At 35.0% G+C, this 24830-nt stretch overlaps 1 protein-coding gene across 1 annotated transcript in view; it reads left to right on the forward strand.

Moving 5' to 3' along the window:
- Window positions 1-769: 769 nt before the first annotated feature.
- LOC127160688 (NACHT, LRR and PYD domains-containing protein 12-like) overlaps window positions 770-24830 on the forward strand; it is a 45797-nt gene continuing 21736 nt past the window's right edge. Inside the window, 13 exon segments of the mRNA XM_051103341.1 lie at window positions 770-891; window positions 1292-1396; window positions 3005-3089; window positions 3222-3417; window positions 4435-5546; window positions 5548-6263; window positions 6975-7145; window positions 13767-13937; window positions 22475-22648; window positions 22813-22983; window positions 23138-23308; window positions 23532-23705; window positions 24136-24306. Of these exon segments, the coding sequence (XP_050959298.1) occupies window positions 833-891; window positions 1292-1396; window positions 3005-3089; window positions 3222-3417; window positions 4435-5546; window positions 5548-6263; window positions 6975-7145; window positions 13767-13937; window positions 22475-22648; window positions 22813-22983; window positions 23138-23308; window positions 23532-23705; window positions 24136-24306 (3476 nt within the window). The 5' untranslated portion in view covers window positions 770-832.

The raw sequence follows: 24830 nt of genomic DNA on the forward strand, positions 1-24830 counted from the left end.
GGTCTCAAGTTTCTTTATTCTGCAGAAACACAGAGCACAAATTATTTCTTTGGACACACGTCTCTCCCGACAGGCAAGTGATTTTGTCTAGGAATCGTAAAATGAAAAAAAAAAAAAATAAATAAATAAAAAAAATGCTGAATTCATTTAGTTTCTAGTAAATACAAATGGCAACGTCCGCTCCGAGACCGCAACGCGACCACCGCCTCAACTGCACTAAACGCTTCCATTGCGAGAGAAAGCGGCAGCCCCGCAACGATTCCCGTGTGTGCGCGTTTACGTTGCCTAGTGACGAACGTGATTGTAGCGGGATCACGTAATATACCAGAAAACAGCAAATTCTAATTTCTTGGCTGGTAGGTGGCATTTAACTCTCAAGACAGCTATGAACTCGGCAGAGAACTTTTCTCTGCAAAGCCTGCACTTCGTCCATTAACATTATATAGCAGGACAAGTTATCCCTTATTTCTTAGCGTGAGAAATACAAGGTGTGGCGTGAGAGCGTGTGAACTGGTTGAAATGCGTGTGTTGAGAGCCCTGGTGTTTCTGCAGGTTTTCCCGTATTTTGCCTTCTGTTTCATGCTGTTGTTTTTGTGACGCGAAATCGGAAGTATTTTTAAACCAGCCATTTCTCAATAAGACCATTTGGTTTTTCTACACGGAAATGCATTTGTTTATAACTCTTGTAACTTTATTTATATAGTGTTTTTGTTGCTGTTTCTGTTAACTCAACGTATTTATTCATCTCATTAACGACCATCCTTTCCAGGTCAAACTGAACAGCAGATTGTTTTGACAACCCAGTGCTGATCACTGACAGTTTATCTGCAGTATGTCAGAAAAGCAAGGAAAGGACTCTCAGTCTGAGATGAGTCTCTCACAGAAACAGAGGTAAGACTGAGTCTGTTTTTAGATAATTATTTAAACACTTTCTGTGGGGGAAAAAAAGAACACCATGTTTGTATGTTGCTAGAATTATCTGTACTGTTAACCTATCAGAACCTGTAGAAATGACATCAACAGATCATCCATAATTTATCATATGAATCTGATTGCATTACACGTTTGGGGTTGCATATTTAGTGGGTATTGAATGTTGTACTGTCCGCCCTTCATGTTTAATATTTCTGAAGTTTGACAGCAAGTTAAACTAAGTGAAACTAAAGGAAAAATTGCAGTCTCTAATTAGTTTTATAACTAAAACATGTTTAAATTACTCCCATTTGGCACATAAAATCTCTTCAAATGAGACTGAAGTATCTCCTAGTTTTTCTCTGTTCTTTGTCATTAGTGTAAGATCAGGCTCACATGTGTCCAGCTCTGTGTCTGTGAAGAGTGACTGGTCAAAAGATGAACCACCGGGCTTAAGTGAGAAAAAAGCATCATCTACCAAAAGGTATTTAATGTTTTTCTTATTGTTGGTTGCACATGGACTGTAAGATTTAATTTAATTTTGTTGAATATTTATCATGAATCTATATTGTGTAAATATTTTTCAGCATTTTCATTAAGAGGCTGAGAGCAACAGTAAAGAAGATTAAAATGAGGCCTAATATTTACCTAAATGTATACCTAAAAAGATCCTATGCTTTAACAGTGCAAACTTAAACAGCTATTTCTCTCATAGTTTCCCTGAAAATGCAGTTTTTATTTTTATTTTCCCTGAAAATGCAGTACTTCATTTTATTCACAAATAGGTTTCAATATGAGACATCAGATTCAGACGTCCAGACTCACAGGAAATACAAGAATTTCAAAGACAATCTCCTGTGGATGTTTAAATTACACAAATTAAAATATACAGGTTATAAGAATGCTGTTAATTTTGCACACATTAATATCAAAAATGTATATATCACCCAAATTAAATAGATAAAGAAACTTACAGCCATTGCTCTTCAAAACTCTTAAAAGCAAGGAAAGATGAGGATTAGCCCAAAAAGCACCACATCTAATGAACATACATCAGACATGCGTTCAGCTGCTTACTTCCTGTTTTTTTCCTCATCCGCAGTTCTTATAGAGTCCACTAGATGGCAGTTTCCCAGCAAAATGAACTAAAGTACTATTAAACAGAGCACATAACAAATGTCAATAATGGGCAAACTAGATATAACGTAAAATAATAAAAATTAAAATATACATCAAACTCTTAAAGTGTAAATTTGTGGGTATTTTTAAAGAGAAATGTAAAAGATTTTGTCTCTTTGCCAGACTTGTTGACTGTACATAGTTCATTGTTCATCATATTCATTGCTATACATACAAGATTCATGGATACAAGTTAAATTTGTTTTAGTATTTTCTCTTCTGTCAGTGGGGTCAACAGAGTTTGTTTACCCAATAGTTTTAGTATGGTTGCACTATAACACAGTTTTTTTAGCCAGGTGTGTTTTTTAGTGAAGTAGAATCTGTGCAGGATGAGAAAGCAGCGCTTCACTTGACTAAGAGATGATTCCTTTATAGCAGGCCTGATGAGTTAGTGAATTAGTTTGTGTTAAACTGGACTAAACAAACTCCCATTTGGCTCATAAAATCTCTTCAAATGAGACTGAAGTATCTCCTGTAACTTTCTCTGTTTGTGTCATTAGTGTAAGATCAGGCTCACATGTGTCCAGCTCTGTGTCTGTGAAGAGTGACCGGTCAAAAGATGAACCACCGGGCTTAAGTGAGAAAAAAGCATCATCTACCAAAAGGTATTTAATGTTTTTCTTATTGTTGGTTGTACATGGACTGCAAGATTTAATTTAATTTTGTTGAATATTTATCATGAATCTATATTGTGTAAATATTTTTCAGCATTTTCATTAAGAGGCTGAGAGCATCAGTAAAGAAGATTAAAATGAGACCTAATATTTACCTAAATATATACCTAAATAGATCCTATGCTTTAACAGTGTGAACTTAAACAGCTATTGCTTTCTGTCTTTGCTAAAAAATATTTACAAATTATTTCTCTAATAGTTTCCCTGAAAATGCAGTACTTCATTTTATTCACTAATAGGTTTCAATATGAGACATCAGATTCAGACGTCCAGACTCACAGGAACTACAAGAATTTCAAAGACAATCTTCTGTGGATCTTCCAGGTAGGAAAACACATTTTCAATGATGTTTACATTTATAACAACAAATAGTTTACTGAACAACACTTGCAAGAATATTCAATAGAAATTTGAACTTTTAGAAACGCATAAAGTTTTTTAAATTTTTTATTTTAGAATCTTGAAAGCAAAATAATTACATTTCTGAAGAATGAGCTGGAAAAGTTTAAGAAAATATTACAAGAAGACGATGTACAATACATTGTGAAGGATTTTAATGAGAACAGATGCAGTATCAAAGAAGCAGCTCTTGATCTCACACTCTACTTCCTGAGAGAGATGAAGCAAGATGAAGCTGCTGATACTTTAGAAGGTAAGAGACTCGTGATCATCTGTCACATAGGGCTGTGCAATTAATCGAAATTCAGTTTCAATTTCGATTTCTGCTTCAAACGATCATGAAAATGCAGTAATCGAGATGAAACGATTATTGCGCCCCATTCCGCCCCCTTTCCAGTGGTGCGAAGTAGAATCGCTCCTTCATAAAAGTCTAATTTCACATGCAAGTCAGCAAAATCATGTAACGCGACTTTCATAAAACGGGTTAAACTTGATTTATTAATGTTTCTTTGATGTTGTGTTTTTAAAATGCGCATAAGAAAACTTGTGCTGTTCTGTATGTGCGCTCAGAGACGGAGCAGAACACGGACATGTAAAGTTATCTTTTAAGGTGCGCGCCTAAACGCTCAAATACATGCAAATATATTTTAAAATGAGGCGCTTGGTGATTGTTCATGTAAACGCTAGTCAGTTATGTCTTAAATGATCATAAACAGTTGAGAATGAAAATACGTGTGCAACAGTTTATTGGACCCGTGTGGTTAAAGCGGCAACACATAATATTCCTTCTGCCTTCTCTGTGCCTAATATGAATAAAACGTAAAAATACAAAGAGAAAAATCACTCACTGCTCTTGAAAGAATGACGTTTGTAGTTTTAATCAGAAACAAAGCATGTTTAACTATTACAGTAAAGACGCCGTTTTATTTTACATTTAAATAATTACATTCAATTTCTGTAGTATTGTTAGACTACTTTAGACTTGCATAAAAGTATTCAGTATTTTTTTAAAGCACTGTTTTTTTTTTTATTTGTATCTTTTTTTCTGCTGTATTGCTATCTTTAAATTAATCACTAATATAAAGTTTTGGACCCTGTCATAATCGTGTTAAATAATCGTGATTACAATATTGACCAAAATAATTGTGATTATGATTTTTGTCAAAATCGAGCAGCCCTACTGTCACATTTCCACTTATAAATGTATGAGAGAAAATATTAAAACTAAAATGCTAAACAAAATCCATTTTATTTTTGTCCCTGTGTTTAGATGAGCTGTTCTTCATTCATCAGCTAAAATGTAGCTTAAAGAAAAAGTATCAATGTGTTTTAGAAGGAATTGCAAAGCAAGGTGACTCTACACTTCTGAATAACATCTACACAGATCTCTATATCACTCAGGGTTGTAGTGAACAGGTCAATACTGAACATGAGGTAAGACAGATTGAAGTTGCTTCCAGGCGTCATGAATCACAAGAAATACAGGTTGAATGCAAAAATTTGTTTGAAGCACCTGAAGAAGACAAGCAGATCAGAACTGTACTGACAAAAGGAGTTGCTGGCATCGGAAAATCAGTCTCTGTGCAGAAGTTTGTTCTGGATTGGGCTGAAGGAAAAGAAAATCAAGATATCAGCTTCATATTTCCTCTTCCATTCAGAGAGATGAACTTAAAGGACCAAGAAAAACTAAGTTTGATGGACCTTATAACTCAGTTTTTCCCTGAGACAAAAGAACTAAACCTTACAAGAAGGAACCAAAGAGTCTTGTTCATTCTTGATGGTCTGGATGAATTTCGTCTTCCTTTAAACTTTATGGAAAATGAGATATTGCATGATGTGTCTTCACCATCATCTCTGGATGTTCTCCTAACGAACCTGATCAAGGGAAATCTGCTTCCTTCTGCTCTCATCTGGATCACCACCAGACCAGCAGCTGCCAGTAAGATTCCTCCTGACTGTATCGACCGGCTGACAGAGATACGAGGATTCAATGATGCACAAAAGGAGGAGTACTTCAGAAAAAGATTCACAGATGAGAATCTGGCCAAAGAAATCATCGAACATGTTAAACAATCAAAGAGTCTCTTTATCATGTGCCACATCCCAGTCTTCTGCTGGATTTCAGCAACTGTTCTCCAGAACATTTTAGAGGCAAAAAGAAATAATGATGTGAAAAATAATCAGGCTGAAGACGCCTGCAAAAAAAAGCAGGAATCTACTACTGAAGACACTCCTAAGACTCTGACACAAATGTACTCACACTTTCTCAGATTTCAGATCCAGCAGAGCAGACGAAAGTATGATGGAAAATATACACCAGATGTTTCCTGGGATAAAGATGCCATCTTTTCACTTGGGAAACTGGCATTTCATCAGCTAGAAAAAAAACAATATAATCTTCTATGAATCAGACCTGGAAGCCTGTGGTATTGATGTCTATAAGGCATCAGTGTATTCAGGCATGTGTACCCAGATCTTTAAGGAGGAAACAGGGATTGTTCTTGGTAGCATGTACTGCTTTGTTCACTTGAGCATTCAAGAGTTTATTGCAGCCCTTTATGCACATCTGTTTTTAGACATAAAGAAGAAAAGTATATTTGTCCATGAGTCTACAGAACAGGAAAACAAAAATCAAACCATGATTGATTTGCTCAAGACTGCAGTGGACAAGGCACTAGAGAGTGATAATGGACACCTGGATCTTTTTCTTCGATTCCTCCTTGGTTTGTCACTCCAGTCCAATCAGCGACTCTTACAGGGTCTGTTAACACAGCAAAATGAAAATGACCAGAGCAAGAAGGAAATAGTTCAGTACATCAAGCAGAAATTTGAAGCTAATCTGCCTCCAGAGAGATCCATCAATCTGTTCTACTGTCTGAATGAACTGAACGACCAAACTCTGGTGAAAGACATTCAGACCCACCTTAGCAAAGGAAGTCTCTCATCTGCTGATCTTTCTCCTGCCCAGTGGTCTGCTTTGGCCTTTGTGTTGTTGACATCAACGGAGGAGCTGGAGGAGTTTGAGCTTCAGAAATTCAAGAAATCAGACGAGTGTCTTATTAGATTATTGGGAGTCATCAAAACCTCCAAAAGAGCTCTGTAAGTTAAAAAAGTTTTAATCTGAGAAAAAAAAAAAATTTATATAGGGTTCCCATGCACCCTGGAAAAGCAAATTAATTACTGATTTTGTAGTCCTGGAAAATGCATGGGAAATTGGAGAAATATAAAATGTCATGGAAAATCTGGAAAATGATTAAAAAAATGTTCTTGTGTTTTTCTTTAGATGAGAATGAAGTGTTTTGTTCTTCTTGAAACATGTTAGTAGCAGAAAGCGCTTTGTTCATTTAAAATATCAAATCTTAGTATTTCTGATGATGTTTACTCCATCAAATTTCCACTCAAATGTTTGCAGTAAAGGCCAACAGATAATCAGCAACCTAGTGATTGTGATTTATTTTAATGTATAACTCCAGGCTTTCTGCAGTACCAGTAGTACCAAATACTGGCTCAGTGTGGTACCTGTTGATAGGCAGCTGCTTTCAAACATTCCTGTGTATATTTTTTTGTAAGCACTCTGTAAAGAGTATTGTGTTTTTACATGTTTTTACAGCATTGTGCATTGTAGCCAGTGTTGAGAACCTGATCACAATGTTTAATCAGAATCGCTCAGTTTCCTTGAAACCATGGAACTAGCACTTTCAGATTTATTATTCATTGTAATTATAGATATATAGATGAAAAATAAATGTATTAATTGTATTTAGCAAATGTATTCAATCTAATTATTCTGTAATCTTATTTCCCTCATAGGCTAAATGATTGTGGCTTAACAGACAAAAGCTGTTCAGCTCTGGCTACAGTTCTTGGATCAGATACCAGTCTGAAAGAGCTGAACATGAGCAATAATAATCTGCAGGATTCGGGAGTGAAGCTGCTCTGCACTGGACTGAAAAATATGAAGTGTCATTTGGAGATACTGAGGTAAGTTGTGACAATTGACCAAAATTGAGCTCAACAAAATATATAAGAAAACTAGACTTAGAAAATGAACAAATCAGTTTTTTTATTCAGTTAAAATCAGTTCAATGTTGATTCAGTTTGATTCAGTAAATATGTAAAGTCCATCAATTTAAGAATCAGTTTAATTAATTTATAAAGCAGCTGTGGAGTAAACAGTGATGTCGTCATCAGCTCAGTTCAGTTCTCGTCCAATAATTTCAATTTTAATATTTTAAAAGTTTTAATTGTCTTTTCTTGTCCTCTACAAATTATTTCCTAATTATAATTGTTCATTATGAAATACTCTTTAACATGTTGTTTATTTGGGTTAATGCTCCACATCTAAAGTACACCTACAAAAAAACTGGAATGGAGTTACATGCTATATGTGGGACAAATAAAACTATTTTAAAATACTAAAATCTACCTTTAAGGTACTAATATATACTGTTTAGGGGTAGGTAAGGTACAAAAATGTACCTTTTCACTTTTGTACCTTAGGGTACCGCCCCAGTGACAGAACTGTACCTTTTTTTCTGAGAGTGTAGTTAGACGTGGACCAGCTGATAATCCGCTGATGCAAGTTTAAATGACGTGACCTGCCAGAAATACTACACTTGTTATTTACTGCATTGTTTTTGAATCATTTTAGAGAAAATATCAAACATGTTTTTGAAAGTCTGTTTTGCTGCTGTTTTTTTAAATAACCACATCATCTGCATCTCTTGTAGTGCTTTACATCTTTAGCGGCGTAGAGAAGCAACACACATGGAGCAGAAATGGCTTTAATGAAGCATGTTTGGCTCTAGATGAAAAAATATTAGCTGATCAGAGAGGGGACCTCATGCAATTTTACTGAGGGTGAACTCTTCAGTCACTTTTATCCAAAATATTATACATTTTGAAAATTGTAACTTCATTGGAATGGCACAAAACTTTTTTTATAGCATTTACGACACACCAAAAAATGATGGCATGATTTGAAAAGCTAAGTGGTTCTTAAAAAAATAATAAATAAATAACAAATAGTCACACTTGTGATCCTCATGGATAAAAATGACCACCATCAAAAATTGTAAAATATAGAAAAAATGTACAATGTAACAATTAATGTTAGTAGCAGAAAGTGCTTTGTTCAGGGATGCTGAGGTTTGACGTGAGAGAAGTGTTTTGAATGATGATGGTTAGTCAATCAAATGTCCTCTCAAATGTTTGCAGTAAATGTCAACAGATAATCAGCTACACTGTAAAAACATAAGTTGATTCAACTTAAAATAATTTGTAACCTGGCTGCCTTAAAATGTTGTGTTAAATAAGCTAAAAAAACTTATGTTGGTTAAACATATGTTGGAGTTCCTTAAACCTAGAATTAATAGTTGGGATAACAAAGGTGAAGCTGAGTCAACTTTTAGGTTTTTAGTTAGTCCAGCAAGATGAGAAAGTTGTGCTAACCTAAATGCAAGTTGAAACAACATAAAATTAGTGAGACCAACATGACAAGAAAGTTGTCACGAAACTGTATATTTATCATTCTCCATATAAGTTCAGCTCAGTACCGCAGCAGAGAATATAATATTTATATAAAAAATACTGTGGAACCGCGTGACATTGTAGCCAATGTTGAGAACCTGATCACAGTGGTCAAGGTGTTTAATCAGTTTTAATTCGCTCAGTAATGCTTTTCCTTGAAACCATGGATCTAGCACTTTCAAATGTATAATTCATTGTAATTAAAGCTGTAGATTAACTAATATATTCATTAGAGGTCGATAATGGATTTTACCGATAACTAGGTTGGGCCACACTGGCCGATACCGATTAATCGACCGATAGTTTTTAAAATGGATACTGAATGGAAAATAAATAGTGCTCTACCATTTAAAGAAAAAAAAAGTAGCCTACTGAACCATACTTTGTAATAAAATGAATAAAAATAGTAATATTAATTATATATTGATCATTACAGTTAGTTCATTGTTCATTAACGTTAACAAAAGCAACTACAAATTTTTAAATATATCAGTAAATGCTGTAATAAACACACTCTAACAAGGAACAATACTTCTATTCTACAGCTTTTATCAATCTTAATGTTACAAATGGACTCATATTGTAAAGTGTTACCATTACATCAACCATCAAGCTAAAGATGGCCATCTTTAAATGTCTACACAAAGGCCACAGTATTGAAATTGCATACATGGATATTGTGTACTTTCACAATTTAACTGCTTCTATTCTAGAACATTTGTGGTTATCTAATCAAAACATAAAAATATGTGATGCGATCTAGGAAAACCCGTGGGATGTCGCGCTGGGACGTTTTCAGGAAATGTGATATTTTGATTAAAAAAAAAAAAAGTTTTTATTAAATTATTATTCTGTAACATCTTGTCTATAATTTCTCAAAATATCTCGGCAAAATTCACTTGTTTAGTGCAGAAAAGCAGGCAGCAAGCAGAAATGACTGTCTTTCTCTTATACTAAGAACACGTTGCTGAGGTGCTTTCCCTTAACACCACAAAAACAGTTAGCCTATCAAAATAAACCATGTAACATATTTAGTAAAGGCGTATCAATTCACATTCTCCGCCAGTCCTGTGTAAACTACTGCACGCAAGTTTTTTATTTATTTTTTAAAATTTTCTTTTAATATTGTGAGATGGCGGAGCGCAACAACCCCATCTAAAGTATTGCAGCTGCTCGCTTAACCGATTTTACTCATCTCAATCTGCTCAATCTTGGTGATGTCAGTGCCCTAAACAATGTTATAATGGACTATTTCACATCCAGAGATGAAGGATCGGATGATGAAGTTACTAAAGAGGAGGAGTCTGATGACAGTCTGTTTTATGCACTAGAGACTATGCACATGATAGTAGTGATGGGAAGTTCGGATCATTTTACCGACTCGGAACTTTGAGTCACGTTCAGCAAAATGAACGAATCTTTTTTCGAGTCATTTCGTTCATTTTAGCAAAATATAATTAAAATGTTATGTGTTACCTCCCTAACGCATGTACTGCTTACACAAACGTTGATCACACTACAAACAAGACAAAACTATAATGCTATAAGAAACAAAAAATATTAATTCATTGTTTACCTGGGTCTAGTCTACTATTAGCTCACCGCGCCTCTTATCTGACAAGTTTTCGGGTTTGAGTCGTTCGTTCATCACGTGACAGCCCCGTAATGTTAACCTATGCAGCCTGAGCCGGAAAGAGAATTGATTAGTTCATCTCTCGAGTCCTCGGGTTCGAGTCGTTCGTTCATCACGTGACAGCACCATAAGCTAAACCTATAGAGTCTGAGCCGGAAAGAGAATTGATTAGTTCATCTCTTGAGTCCTCGGGTTTGAAAATCACCAGCGCCATAGGATGAACTGATTCGAAAAACCCGAAGACTCGTAACAGGTGAACTAATTCCAGTACAGAACCTATAGGATGTTGCGCATGCGCGACTGAACGAATCACTCCCTGAGACGACTCGTTCGTCCCGAGTCACATTAAAGATTCAACCATCGATTCAAGAACGACCCATCACTACATGATAGACAACGTTAGTCTGTTTGTGTAATGATGCAGTATAGCGCACCTAATTTGACAGACAGCTCTCGGTAAACCCGTAAATTGAAAGTGAAAGCTGTCTCACTTTAAAGCTTCGAAGTTTTTCTCAAAATTCCATTCCTGAAAATCATCGCTATCAGCCAACTTAAGATAGCCATAACTCTGTTATGTTCAAGCTATGAACAAAATAAAAAAACTTTTTGGAAAGGGCTTGAACCCAGCTTTCATATGGTATCAAAACCTAAAAAAAGTCAAATTTCACCATGTGTTGGGTTTAGATCGCATCACGTATGTTAGTCACACAACGGGCAAAAGTGCAGCGCCGCGTCTAGAAAAACTCGCAGCTATCCGGTATCACACACACTGGACGCGTCGCGTTCAATTCAAGTAACGGTCTACAAGACTTTATTTGATCACCAAACGTTCAAAAGTATACTGCTGTCTTTTCTCCACTAATGCAGCATCTAGTCAACAAATTCATCGCTTAGTAATGACATGAAAACATGCACTACAGTATACTGTACACAGCGTTTTGTTGTCAATGTTTTAAATCTGTCTTTGAAGTGTCCCGCTCTGTGCAGCGCGCAGTGTCACATGTCTAAACAAACGGCACGTGCTGTCAGTGATTTCCGCCACTAGAGGCCGCTCTCCTGCTGTATAACAAACACTATAGGTACTTTGCTGTATAATGACGACCTTCTCAGCTGCTCCAGCAACAGACCCAAACCGGAAAAAAAAAAAACTATCGGCATGGATTTTTGCAGATAACCGATAGTTCCACCAATCAACTATCATACCGATTAATCAGCAAAACCGATACATCGGTCGACCTCTAATATTTATTATTTGTGTTTAGCAGAGGTGGAACCAAGTCATTGTTTTGCTAGTCACCAGTAAGTCTCAAGTCTTTGCATTCAAGTCTTGAGTCAAGTGCTGAGCCAAGACGGGCAAGTCCAAGTTGAGTTGTTTTAGGCGTCAAGTCGTAAACAAGTCATTAGCGCTGTTTGCCCAAATTAGTTTGTCTGTGTTAATTACTACAGTAAATTTAAAATCAATAATAGTCTATAGTAAGCATAATTATAAATATATAATAATTAGTGGAGTTTCATTAAGGAATGAATCATTGTTTGTGAAGAAATATAGGCCTAAGTGAATGAATAATTTATTTAAAGTCTAATTTAAGTTTCATTTATTAATGATTCAGTGATTTTAATGAATCAACTGAGTCATATTTAATAACTTGCTAATACGTGCTAAATGTACATGCACTCATTTATCGCCACCTACTGACGTAGGTCTACAGACATAGACATTTATTTTTTTATTGACATGATTGACAGGTATTATTTAGAATATTTACAAAACATGTATGGTACTTTAAGTCCTAAACTGATACGTTGATACAGAACGTTAATTACTGGGCAAAGAGATACATGAAATGAAGCAGAAAAGTGAATATATAAGAATAGTTATAATGTATATAAATGTTAAAAAATAGGAAACCATCAGTGAATGGATTTAAAAGATGGATTGGATGTGTTTTCTTATAGTTCTATATTATTTTATGTTCTTATATAGGCTATTCCTTCAACAAATATTGATGATAACAAATTATTCAAATTTCATGCTGTCACAGAGACGTGTGCAATAATAGTCATAATCTATTTTAGTCTTTGTTATTCTTCATTCAAAATAAAATTTTAATATGGTAATAATTCTAGTGGTTGAGTTAATATGTTGACTTTGCCACAAGTAGCCACGAACGTCTGGCACCACACCGTTCAGGGTTTAAGAAATGAGGCATGCAAAATTATTCACGGTAAAACTGTAGCTATTCAGACAAATATGTGTAAGTAAATGTATTTTCTGTTTTAAACAAGTTGTTTCTGTCGGATATACAACACGTGAATTCATCCATTTCTTCTAAAATCAATCAATCATGTTTATTTATACAGCGCTTTTTAACAAAACAGGTTGTGTCAAAGCAACTTTACAGTATTAAATAGGACAATAGTGTGTCAATAATGCAAAAGTTCCATGTTGCAGCAAAGTCAGATTGCAGAGGACTCATCTGGTTCCTGTGGTCTTGCGCCGACGGCCGTCTAGGTGATAAGTTCCTCATTGATGATCCGTCTCTGGGGCTCATCTAGTTGACATGATCCCCGCTGACATTCAGGGCTGTAGAGGTCGTCTATAGGTGCTGATCCACCATCTGATCTGGATACAGACTGGATCTGGTGGCTACGGTGACCTTGGAATAAGAAAGAAACAGACTAATATTAGCGTAGATGCCATTCTTCTTACGATGCAACAAGTACATCAGGTGTTATGGGAAGTGTTCCTGGTTCCGGTTGACCTAATTAATGCAGCCTAACAATCCTTTACAACTTCAGTTTTAACTGACAGAGTGTGTCTGCTTCCCGAACAGTGTTAGGTAGATTGAAAGTGAGTGGCTGATAAACAGGAAGAATTGAGTGACCTTAAAATGTAGGCTACAAACAAACTTTTGACGTGCAAAAAAAATTATGTTCGAAAGGTTTAGCCTATTATTAGGCTACTGCTGTTTCAATATAAATCAGTGTTTATTCTTCATCTTCTTATTATTATTGTAAGAGGTTTATAGTGATCATGTGCATTTTAAATGTCTAAAACATTAAATATCCTAAACATGTGGATGAAAACACTAACAAGCGCTCACTTAGTGAGTCTGTCTCTGGCTCAGTGCCAAAAGCTGTGCTAATCATGCCAGTGTGATCATGCGCTTTAGTAACCAGCCTATATTGATCAGAACAGAATTTTTTTTTTTTTTTTTTTTTTTTTTTTTTTTTAATCAAATAGAAGGTAGGCCATGATGACAGGGCTCAAGTCAGGTCTCGAGTCATTGTTGTCTAAGTCAAGTCACAAGTCTTTTATTATGTCAAGTCAAGTCACAAGTCCTCAAATTTTGGACTCGAGTTTGTGACTCGAGTCTACAGCTCTGGTATTTAGCAAATTGATTCAATCTAATTATTGTGTAATCTTATTTCCCTCATAGGCTAAATGATTGTGGCTTAACAGACAAAAGCTGTTCAGCTCTGGCTACAGTTCTTGGATCAGATACCAGTCTGAAAGAGCTGAACATGAGCAATAATAATCTGCAGGATTCAGGAGTGAAGCTGCTTTGCACTGGACTGGAAAATATGAAGTGTCATTTGGAGATACTGAGGTAAGTTGTGTGACAACAGACCAAAATTGAGCTCAACAAAAACATAAGGTGAAAATTAGACTTAGATAATGAACAAGTCTGTATGTTGTGCTTTTATATTTATGCCTGCCGTAGTGTTTTTTTTTTTTTTTTTTTTTTTTTTTCTGATTTGGTCTGTCATTGACACTGTCCTAAGCCGACGCATTGTGCTATACCATTGTATTTGGTTATGTTCAAGGTAGGGATAACTTAATATACATTTGATGGTTCATTTGTATCTGTGATGAAGCATATCTGTTTGTATATATAATTGGATATCAAAAGCTAAGACAAGATGTTTTCAGGCTATTATTATTTTTAAGTTTTTGCATTACATTTACTGATAAAATATACTGTATGGGAGTTCAGGGTTTTCGTCTTGAAGTCTGGACCATTTTTATATTTTGCTTAAAATAATAGTATCTTCTAAAACTAACAAACAACATGCATACTGAAAATGCTCAGTATGATGAACAGAAAAATGTTAACTAGTGGAGTCAAGACATGTTTGTTATATATCACTTTATATGATACAGATAATTTCATTTCATTTCATTTTCATTTTTATTTCGAACAAAACATAATTTAAAACAAACAAATACACATATGTGTGTTGCCGTGCCAACAAAAAACATCCCAAAAACTTCATACATTACAGAAAAATGTTCGAAAAGGAGTGGGATGAAGCTAAAGCTTATTTTTTCCACCCCCTATACAATTCCAAAACGTTCCCTTATGTCTTTTATTTATACCAATATCTTTGTAAGAGAACAATTCCACAAAAACTAAACACCAACCAAATACTTTCTTCCCAAAACAACCAATCACCCATTCTCATACAATCCACCTTTTAACCCCGCAACCCTCACAATCACCTGTATATATCCACATATCCTTTAAGTAAAATGGCTTTATACCATGTCTTAAACTGTTTAATATTTATACATTGCTTTAACACATGCTCCAAACCATTCCACAGCTGCACCCCACAGACAGAGATACACATACTTTTTAAAGTTGTTCTTATTTTAACATTTTTAAAGTTTAACTCTTCCCTCAAATTATACCCACCCTGCCTTTCCAAGAACATTTTTGTAAGTTTCCCGGAAGTAACATATTTCTTGCTTTGAACATAACGTGTGCAGTTTTAAATTTAACCAAATCAATGAACTTCAGTATATCTGACTTTAAAAATAAAAATATATTTGTCTGTTCCAGATATCCCACATTATTAATAATTCTGATTGCTCTCTTTTGTAATATACATATCGATTGTAAATTGCTTTTGTAGGTATTTCCCCAGATCTCTACACAATAACTAAAATACGGTAATATAAATGTATTATACAAAATATGCATTGATCTATTGTCCAAAATATATCTTGCTTTATTCAAAATAGCTATAGTCTTAGCCAATTTTGCTTTAACATACTTTATTTGAGGTTTCCAACATAACTTATAATCTAAAATTACACCAAGAAATTTATTTTCATATACTCTTTCTATATTTTTTATTATCAATTTTCAATTCAATTTGAGGATTTGTTTTATATCTTCCAAATAACATAATCTTAGTTTTACTTATATTTAAGAACAATTTATTTACATCAAACCAATGTTTTAATTTATACATTTCAATTGTCATCACCTTCAAAAGCTGTTGTAAATTATCACCAGAACAAAAAAATATTTGTATCATCTGCAAATAAAATAAATTTTAGTGTATTTGATACTCTACACATATCATTAATATAACATTATAAACAGTTTTGGACCTAAAACTGATCCTTGAGGTACACCACAAGTTATGTTCATATATACAGATTTATGTTCACCAATTTCTACAAACTGTTTCCTGTTTGTCAGATAACTACTCACCCAGTCCAAACCCACCCCTCTAATACCATATCTCTCTAGTTTTTGTAATAAAATATTGTGATTTATGGTATCAAAAACTTTCTTTAAATCTATGAAAATTCCTACTACATGTTTCTTTTTATCTATACCATTTGTAATTTCCTCAATTAATTCCATTAGTTGTTGATCTATTTGTCCGAAATCCATATTAACTATCAACTAGAAGATTATGTGTTTCAATAAAATTCTTTTTATTCTTTCTATAAAAGGTTTTTCAATAACTGGGGGAGTATAGAAACAGGTCTATAATTTGTAAAGTAATGTCTATCCCCATTTTTATATAATGGTGTTATTTTTGCAACTTTCATTTTATTTGGAAATTTACCAGATTGAAAAGACAAATTAAAGATGTAAGTTAATGGATCCACAATAACTTTTTTTTATTATAATCATATCAATATTATTCCAGTCAAGAAAAGATTTACTTTTACATTTTCTTACACTATCTATTATCTCCTCTCGATCCACTGCTCTAAGAAAAATAGAGCTTGAATTTCGATCCAAAAAATCATCCACCTCTTCTATTGTTTCTGAGTCATCTATTGACTATCAATTTGTAGTCCATGTTGATTGTATTTTCTTCTGTCTTCTGAGGAGTCGGGCCTGTCTGGCAATGTCAGCATTTTTCTTAGTCAAGTGTTCATTCAGATACACATCCGTGCCCTTCAATCATCTTTCCTGTTTCAACAACTCAGTTTTATGCTTCTTATTAGCAAAGCGAACAATTATGGCTGGTCTAACGTAAGTCTCCGTGGGAGTGAATGACATGCCTCAATGTTACTCCTATCCAACTCAGTCAACTTTGAGTGAAGGAATGCCGTCACCTGTTGCTCCACCGATGTATCGTCCTGCTCGCTCGTCTCCCCTTCATTCATTTCAATGAAATCATTTTGTAATATGATTTTGATATATTTATTTTCCATGGTAATGCAATGCCTGATTTTAAAATGCCTTTCAAAGGATGAATTTTTAAATTTTAAGTTTTGAGCTGATTTAAAATTTCTTATGATATCTAAAGTGTGATACGGAAAAAGGCAATGAAGAAAGTCTTTTGTGACAAAGGTCAGAACTCATGTTATGATGTAGATTTTTTTAAGTGGCACTCTGGACATATATTAATCTATTACTTTTCCTACATGATTTTCAACGATGTATAGTTTGTCATGAATAGATTAGGATTTATTTGTAATATGGTAAGTAAACTTAGGCGTCCCACAGGGTGGACGGTGACAGTTAAAGGGTTAAAGGAACATAGTTGGAGCATGCAGGTAGGCTGCAAAAGAACTAGCAGCTTTTAACCATTCTTCTGGAGAAAAATCAACATATTGGCCTTTTCTGGCAGAAGTCAGGACCTCCCTTGGCTTATTGTGCTCCCTGCAGTTGAAAATACCCTGAGGGACAGGTTTTTCTTTTGGATCCTCAACCTCAACTCCCTGTCCTCCTCTGAGAATAGCTCCTCTAAGGCACTCCTTTTTATGTGCAGTGAAACAATGGTTTCCTCCATTTTTTTTTTCATCTTCTCCTTCTGATTCCTCCTTTTCCTGGTGCTCTGTGTCTGTCATCTCAACTGAGAGCCCTGTTGTTGGTCTCACATTGGGCTCAATAGCTTTTCTCCTCAGCCTGTCCTAAGTTTCATCACTTTGACCTCCCTTTGAATCTGGGGTCCATTGCTGTGGCCTCATGCAGGAAGGCTTGAATGTCATCATTCTGATAGAGCTGGGAGAGGTTCTCCCACACCTTCTCTTTGATCGATGCTACAAACATTGTATCTTCATCCTTCATAGTAAAATGCTCTTCTAGTTTTTGAAGGATGGGTATGATCTGTCCACAGGTGGCATTTTTCTCACATGACACACACAGTGTGGATGTATAGAGGACTCTCATGAGCTGGACAAACTCCTCAGCCTAATGGAAGTCCTCATCCTTCAGATGATCTAGGTTGTCTTTGGTGATTGCTTTTCGAAGGCGTGGGTCCAAGGCTGCTGCTTGTATTGCTGGAAACTGCTCCATGAATCTCTCTATCATTAGATAGAGCGAGTTCCAACTGGTCTTGACATCAAGGATGAGGAAGTGTTGTGGAAGGCCTGAAACAACAACAACAGACAACATACATTTAATTACCAAACCTTTGATTATTGACTTAAATTGTTAAATGTGTAAATTCCAAAACAACATTTGTATATTATATATAAAATGACTTACAAAGGAGCTGCTGCTTTTCTGTCAACCCTGTTTTGGAAAGGGAACCACATGACCACTGCTCTGATTCGGGCTGCCCATTTATCAATGCAACAATTTTGTATATTTTCTGTGCTGCTAAATTCAACATATGTGCAAAACATCCTATTTTTAGGATCTGTAGATTCTTAATAGCAGCATCCATATTACCAGCATTATAGTCAGTCACAGCTTCAATCTTGCTTGGCACTATCTTCAAACTGTAGAATGTCACACTGCCACTACTTCACCAGTTTGAGATTGGTAGTGGAGGACCTTCTGTTTTACACTGCCCCGGCTTGTGTAGTGCACTGTAACAGTAGGATAGTGGTCCTGACAGAGGCTGGTCCACCCATCTGATGTGATGGCCAGCTTTGACACATCCTTCAGCTTACTGATCACATTAGCCTTTTCAACATAATACCAGGAGGGAATTAATGTGTCACTGAGATAACTCCTGGAAGGAGGGGTATATTTGGGGTTAAGTGTCTTGCACATCTCCCTACAATAAAAAAAAAAATAAATAAAAATAAACAAATAAATAATCATTCTTTTATTTGTTTTGTTTTTTTCATCTTTATTGAACTATTGTGTTGCTGTTTATTTTGTGGAGTGATGGGACTAATATACAGCCCTTTTATAATTTTACTTTATCCTACTGTATTTAATGCAACTGTGTATATGTATCAGTGATGCGCGGGTTGATCCAAAATGATCAGTTACTCGGTTACGAGTCATCCAAAAATGTTTTTAATGATATTCGGGTCGCGCTCGGTCAGGTCGTTTGAAATAAAGATGCCAATTAAACCTTTGTAATTTATATAGTACTAGTATTTATATACAACTAACTGTTGAATAAATGCTGACGCGGGACAAAATTCCCGATTTCCCAACACGTTGAACTGAGCAATGCCATTGTATCATTTTAATAGGTTACTTTTAAATGCATATAGCTCAGTAATGTCAGTTTTATGTATTTTCTGAGAGGGGGTGGGGTTTTTGTTGGGAAAGTCGGGGGAGAGACGCACACTTCGATTAGACTGGATAAACACATGCAGCATCTTAATTAAGAAAATGAAACAAAATAAATGAATAAATCAAGCCTTTATTACATAACACTAGGCTATATCAGCATTCAGAAAAAGAACAGTTTGCGCTCCTAAGGGCTTTCACACTTTTCCAAAAGTGGGCCTTCTCTCAGTTGACCTGGTGATGAATTCTTCAAGCAGGGTCGAAACATAAACATCGCATTCATCAGTAATATACATCTAGACAGCTTAAATGGAAAATGATGGGTCGCCTCAAGAACTGCCTGCTCTCGCTGCCGTACCTCTGAGCGCACCACGATTGCGAGCGCACCATTTGAAAAAAATGCGGGTCAGGAAGCGGGTCGGGTACAATATTTTCTTTTCTTTTTTTTGCGGTCCGAGTTGCGGACGGGTTACTTGAAAACGTTGGTCGGGTTTGGGTTGTTTATACATTTACCCGCGCATCACTGATATGTATATACTGACAGACTGTTACCTAAAAAAGTTGGACTCCACTGTCGCAAAGGGATGTAGGCCTTTCACTATAAACTTGGTCAAGGCTAAGTGGCACTCATTCACTCTCCCCTCAGGCATCTTTCCACTAGCTGCAAGTGTGAAGGGTTTGTGTTTTGCTTGGACCAGATGCAGGAAAAGTGGGTTTGTTCACTGTAATTGCAGCTTAAAAAAAAAAAAAAAGTTGCAAAATGCAGCTAAACAATCATCTGTGGCTAATGTTTGTTTTATCATGAACACATTCACAAAAATTAGTTAACTGTGTTTGGAATTAAAAGTAGTTTGGAACCTATTGCAATGTACACTAAATTGAATGTATTTAATCACTACAAATTAATTTTTAGGTAAGCTCTGCTTTATATTTTTTTATTATTTATTATTTTTTTTATAATTTCTTAGCATAGTTTATTATTATTTATGTATTTGTAAAAGCAGTACTATAAAGGCATTTTAATGTTTAATATTTATTTAGGCTACTGCATTAAAAAATACTCTAAATATTTAGCCTATATGTAGGCTATATGTAACTGAATGTGTGTTTATTAAATTATAAACATTATAATACTGATTTAGAGAGACCTTATGTGATGTTTATGTCATTATTTTAACATAGCATACATACCTGAGGAGGCGGATGATGAAGTAGAAGCTAGGCAGTCGAAAACTTTGCATTTCTCTATCTGCACATAATGCACTTTGGCTAGATGTTTTGATAAATCGCTTGTTACAAGCAAAAATCTTGTTGCACTTGTTGGAATGAGCATTATCTGTGTTCACACGGGTGAAGTGTAACCATACTTTGGATCGTTTGGCTGTCTCTGCCATCCTCACTTCATAAGCGCGAGCGCGAGCTCTGTGTACTGCAGAATAGGGATGGGCAATACCTCATATTTTGTTTTCGGTCCGATACCGATATTTTCAAGCCAAGTATCGTCGATATCAGTACCGATACCGATACCGATACCTCTAAACTAAACTGATCTTTTAAATTATTAAAAGGATAAAATCAGTAATTATACTTACTTAACATTGTATTTGAAAGTCATGTGTTTTAAACATTTCATAAGCATTTTGTTTGTTTGTTTGTTTGTTTTTTTGATAACACTGTCAGAAATAAAATATACTAAAATTTTGTATTTAAGCTCTTTACTGGGCAGTAACATCACAGGTGCTACTTTCTTTACCCCTAAAAGCCAGGGAGCATACTAGTACCATACAAGTACACATGCATTAAGGGTAGATAAGGTACAAAGGTGTACCTGATGAAAAACAACCATGGTTACAAAATAAAATGTATAATGATAATAATTAGTAGTATTAGTATTAGTATTTATTAATTTTAAAATTAAATTAAATATTTCATATTTTATGTACACTATACTGTGCAAAAGTTTGAGGTCAGTACGATTTTGTAATGTGTCTTTAACCATGCTAACCAAGGCTGCACGTATTTGAAAAAAAAAAAAAAAAAAAAAAAAAAAAAAAAACAGCAAGATTGGGAAAATGAACAATTAAAATAACTCTTTTCTATTTTAATATATTTTGAAAAATGTAAATCCAGTCTTCAGTGTCACATGATCCTTCAGAAATCATTCTAATATACTTTCTACTCGAGAAACATTTTTTTTTAAAGTGCTTTATTATTTCAACGCCATGAGAAAAAGAGGAAGAAACATCATTTCTGATTATTATTAATGTTGATTGAAGCGTCAGCAGCGAACGCCATCTGTGATTGATTGGTTCTGTCTTTCAGCATTTGCGTGTGTTCTGATGAGCAGGAGAAATAGTTCTTTCCTACATAACAATTCGCTAATAGTCTATTGTTCCTCTTAGATGCTTATTTTATGCACCAGACATCTTGTTAAATAAATAAAATTAATGGTTAAAAATGCACTTTAGAATCAATATTTTTATGTGAGGATCGATCCTTTCGATACAACGTCAGAATCGAAAGTATCGATTCGATATTTCAGGATCAATCCGCCCATCCCTACTGCGGAACAGACTACATTCCGTGCGTGAGATTGCAAATAACTGCAGTGCAGGCGAATAACAAATATTATCGCAAATTACAAAAGGCTGGTCAGGTAAAATATGCTAGGTAATGTTTATTTAGCATTAATAAATAGGAAATTTATTTTTTTAATTTCTCCATACCGACAGCAGAACCGTTAACGTCAGAGCTTATCGATGCTTCGGTGTTTTATAATTAGGCACCGGGACCGATTAAGTACCGAGTTTCAGTACCCATCCCTACTCTTAAAGCATCTTTGAGACGTTGTCACAGTTCTTCTAGATTTAGTCTCAGTTTGTTCTGTTTCTTCATGTCATTCCAGACGAACTGAATGATGATGAGATCAGATCTCTGTGTGGAGAAGTTAATGGCAAAATGAATGTTTGGAAATGTAAACTGATATTTACACACTACAGCAAAAGATAGAAATAACTGACCATAAACCATTTTTTAGCTGGTGAAAATACTAATGGAAAAAGATTTTTGCACAGTACTATATAGAACAAAAATATATTACATTTATGTTACTGAAAAAAAAAAGTCACTTTTGACCATGAAGAGCACAAGTGTACCTCACAAATGAGGAGCATCAGAAGGTTAAAGCTTGAAAGTGACTGTAAGCTAAAGATGCTAAAGTGAATTGACGTCTAACAATTAAATATTTTTTTGTTTAAATCAATGATTTAATTTAGTCAGATTTTGCTTTACAGCTAAATTTTAGTTCATTTGAATAAGGAATAACATATTCTGTTTAGGGATTTACGTTGTTTAGGTCGTTTCTAGAATAAATGATTAATCATCTGAATGTGACATTTTCATTCTGGTTCTAGACTTTCAGACTGCAGTATCACTGAAGAAGGTTATAAAGCTCTGGCTTCAGCTCTGAGATCAAACCCTTCACACCTGATAGAGCTGGATCTCACAGGAAATGATCCTGGACAATCAGGAGTGAAGGAGCTCAGTGATTTACTACAGGATCCAAACTGTCAACTCAAGATACTGAGGTGAGAGATTAATTTTTTTTTTTTTTTTTTTGAGAAATATTATTTCAGTGTTGCACTAAAGTAAGTTAAAATGTTGAATTGTATGTAGTTTTAGACTCAGATGCTGTTTTCACCAAGTTTGTTTAAGAACTGAATTGAATCTTGCTTCATCTTCTCTTCTGCAGGTTTTTGGGTCCTGCTGCAGATGAAGCCTGTCAGTATGTGACTGGAATTGTGGGTAAAAACCTGTTACTCCTGAGAGAGCTGAATCTGAGTGAACATAAACTAGGAGACACACGAGTGAATCAGATCGCTGCTCTACTGCAGGATAAACACTGTCAACTCAACACACTAATGTGAGTATTGTTTTCAGTTATCATGTATTTACAGTATTTCAGGAAATTATGAGAACCATACACTGGTCAAACACATTAATCTTTAGTAACTGTTAAATGTTTGCATCAAGTACATTGTATTTGTAAATTCTCCCTCTTATGTTCATCATTTTAGGCTGCGTGATTGTGGTCTAACAGAGGAAAGCTGTTCAGGTCTCGCTACAGTCCTGAGATCAAACTCCAGTCTGAAAGAGCTTGACATGAGCAACAATAATCTGCAAGATTCAGGAGTGAAGAAACTCCAGACTGGATTAGAAAATACAAAATGCACATTGGAGAAACTCAGGTGAATAATGAACCATTGATTGGTTTTAATAGTAACATTCTCTTTTGATTAAAATGAAAATATTATTGTAATTATCTAAAAAAGGAAAGACGTGCTTCAGTCAGATATTTTAAATATTTTTCCTCTCTGATCATAAGAAGAAAGATATTAAACCTTTTGTAGTAATATTAATTATATAACTTGTACATTATACTATATAATATAATAAAACCCTTTTTTGTAGACTTTCAGACTGCAGTATCACTGAAGAAGGTTATAAAGCTCTGGCTTCAGCTCTGAGATCAAACCCTTCACACCTGATAGAGCTGGATCTCACAGGAAATGATCCTGGACAATCAGGAGTGAAGGAGCTCAATGATTTACTACAGGATCCAAACTGTCAACTCAAGACACTGAGGTGAGACATGATGAAATAATGCAAAATAAATGATAAGCATGTGAATAAATTATATATTATATTATATTATATTATATTGTTTCACTGTTACACAATTTGTAGCTTCAAAAATATTTAAAATAATAAAACTTGAAAGATCAGATGCTGCAGCTGCTGTTGTTTTGATGATAAATGTCAACACAGTTTAGTTGTGTTAAAAGTTATAGGTTAATCAGACATTTTGGGTCACTAGATGTGCTGGTATTCAGCACATTATATAACAGGCCACAAACATGTATTGTGTGTCAGGAGAGGACTGGTGATAATTCAGCACACACAAATATGTCTGAACCTGAACCTGCAGTTTCTCTCATAATGAGCAGAATTACTGTTGCATCAACACAGACATCAGTTAAATAAATTGATTCCTGTTTTATCTTCTCTTCTGCAGGTTTTTGGGTCCTGCTGCAGATGAAGCCTGTCAGTATGTGACTGGAATTGTGGGTAAAAACCTGTTACTCCTGAGAGAACTGAATCTGATTGGACATGAACTAGGAGACACACGAGTGAATCAGATCGCTGCTCTACTGCAGGATAAACACTGTCAACTCAACACACTGAAGTGAGTATCTTACATCATTTCACATGACTAGTAATGTTACAGTAGTATATTTTAATTCTCCTTTGAGTCTGACCCCACGATATAAAGCTTTAAGAGCCAGGACATTTTTTAATATAGCTAATTATATTTGTCTGAAAAGAGATTCATATACATCTAGGATGGCTTGAGGTGAGTAAATCATGGGGTAATTTTCATTTTTGGGTGAACTACCCCTTTAAGTGCACAGAGGTTAGAGAACATAATATGAACACATTAGAAATAGCCAGTATCTTATTAGTGTATTTACAATTGTTTGCTTTTAATACAGCTTCCAGCCTTAGAATAGATTCATACTAACTTTTGAATAGACTTCAGTTAAATTTTGTCTCTCACTTCTGCTGTGACTGCTGAATGTGATCATGTTTACTGACTACAAACTGAGGATTGAAGACTAATTTAAAAACATTGACCACCAATGTATGTGGACAGGCATCCATGCGCTCACAGACTGAAAGAAAGGGCACCTATAATGCAAAATCCACTTT

This window comes from Labeo rohita, unplaced genomic scaffold (genome assembly GCF_022985175.1).
Source record: "Labeo rohita strain BAU-BD-2019 unplaced genomic scaffold, IGBB_LRoh.1.0 scaffold_428, whole genome shotgun sequence".
NCBI lineage: Eukaryota > Metazoa > Chordata > Actinopteri > Cypriniformes > Cyprinidae > Labeo > Labeo rohita.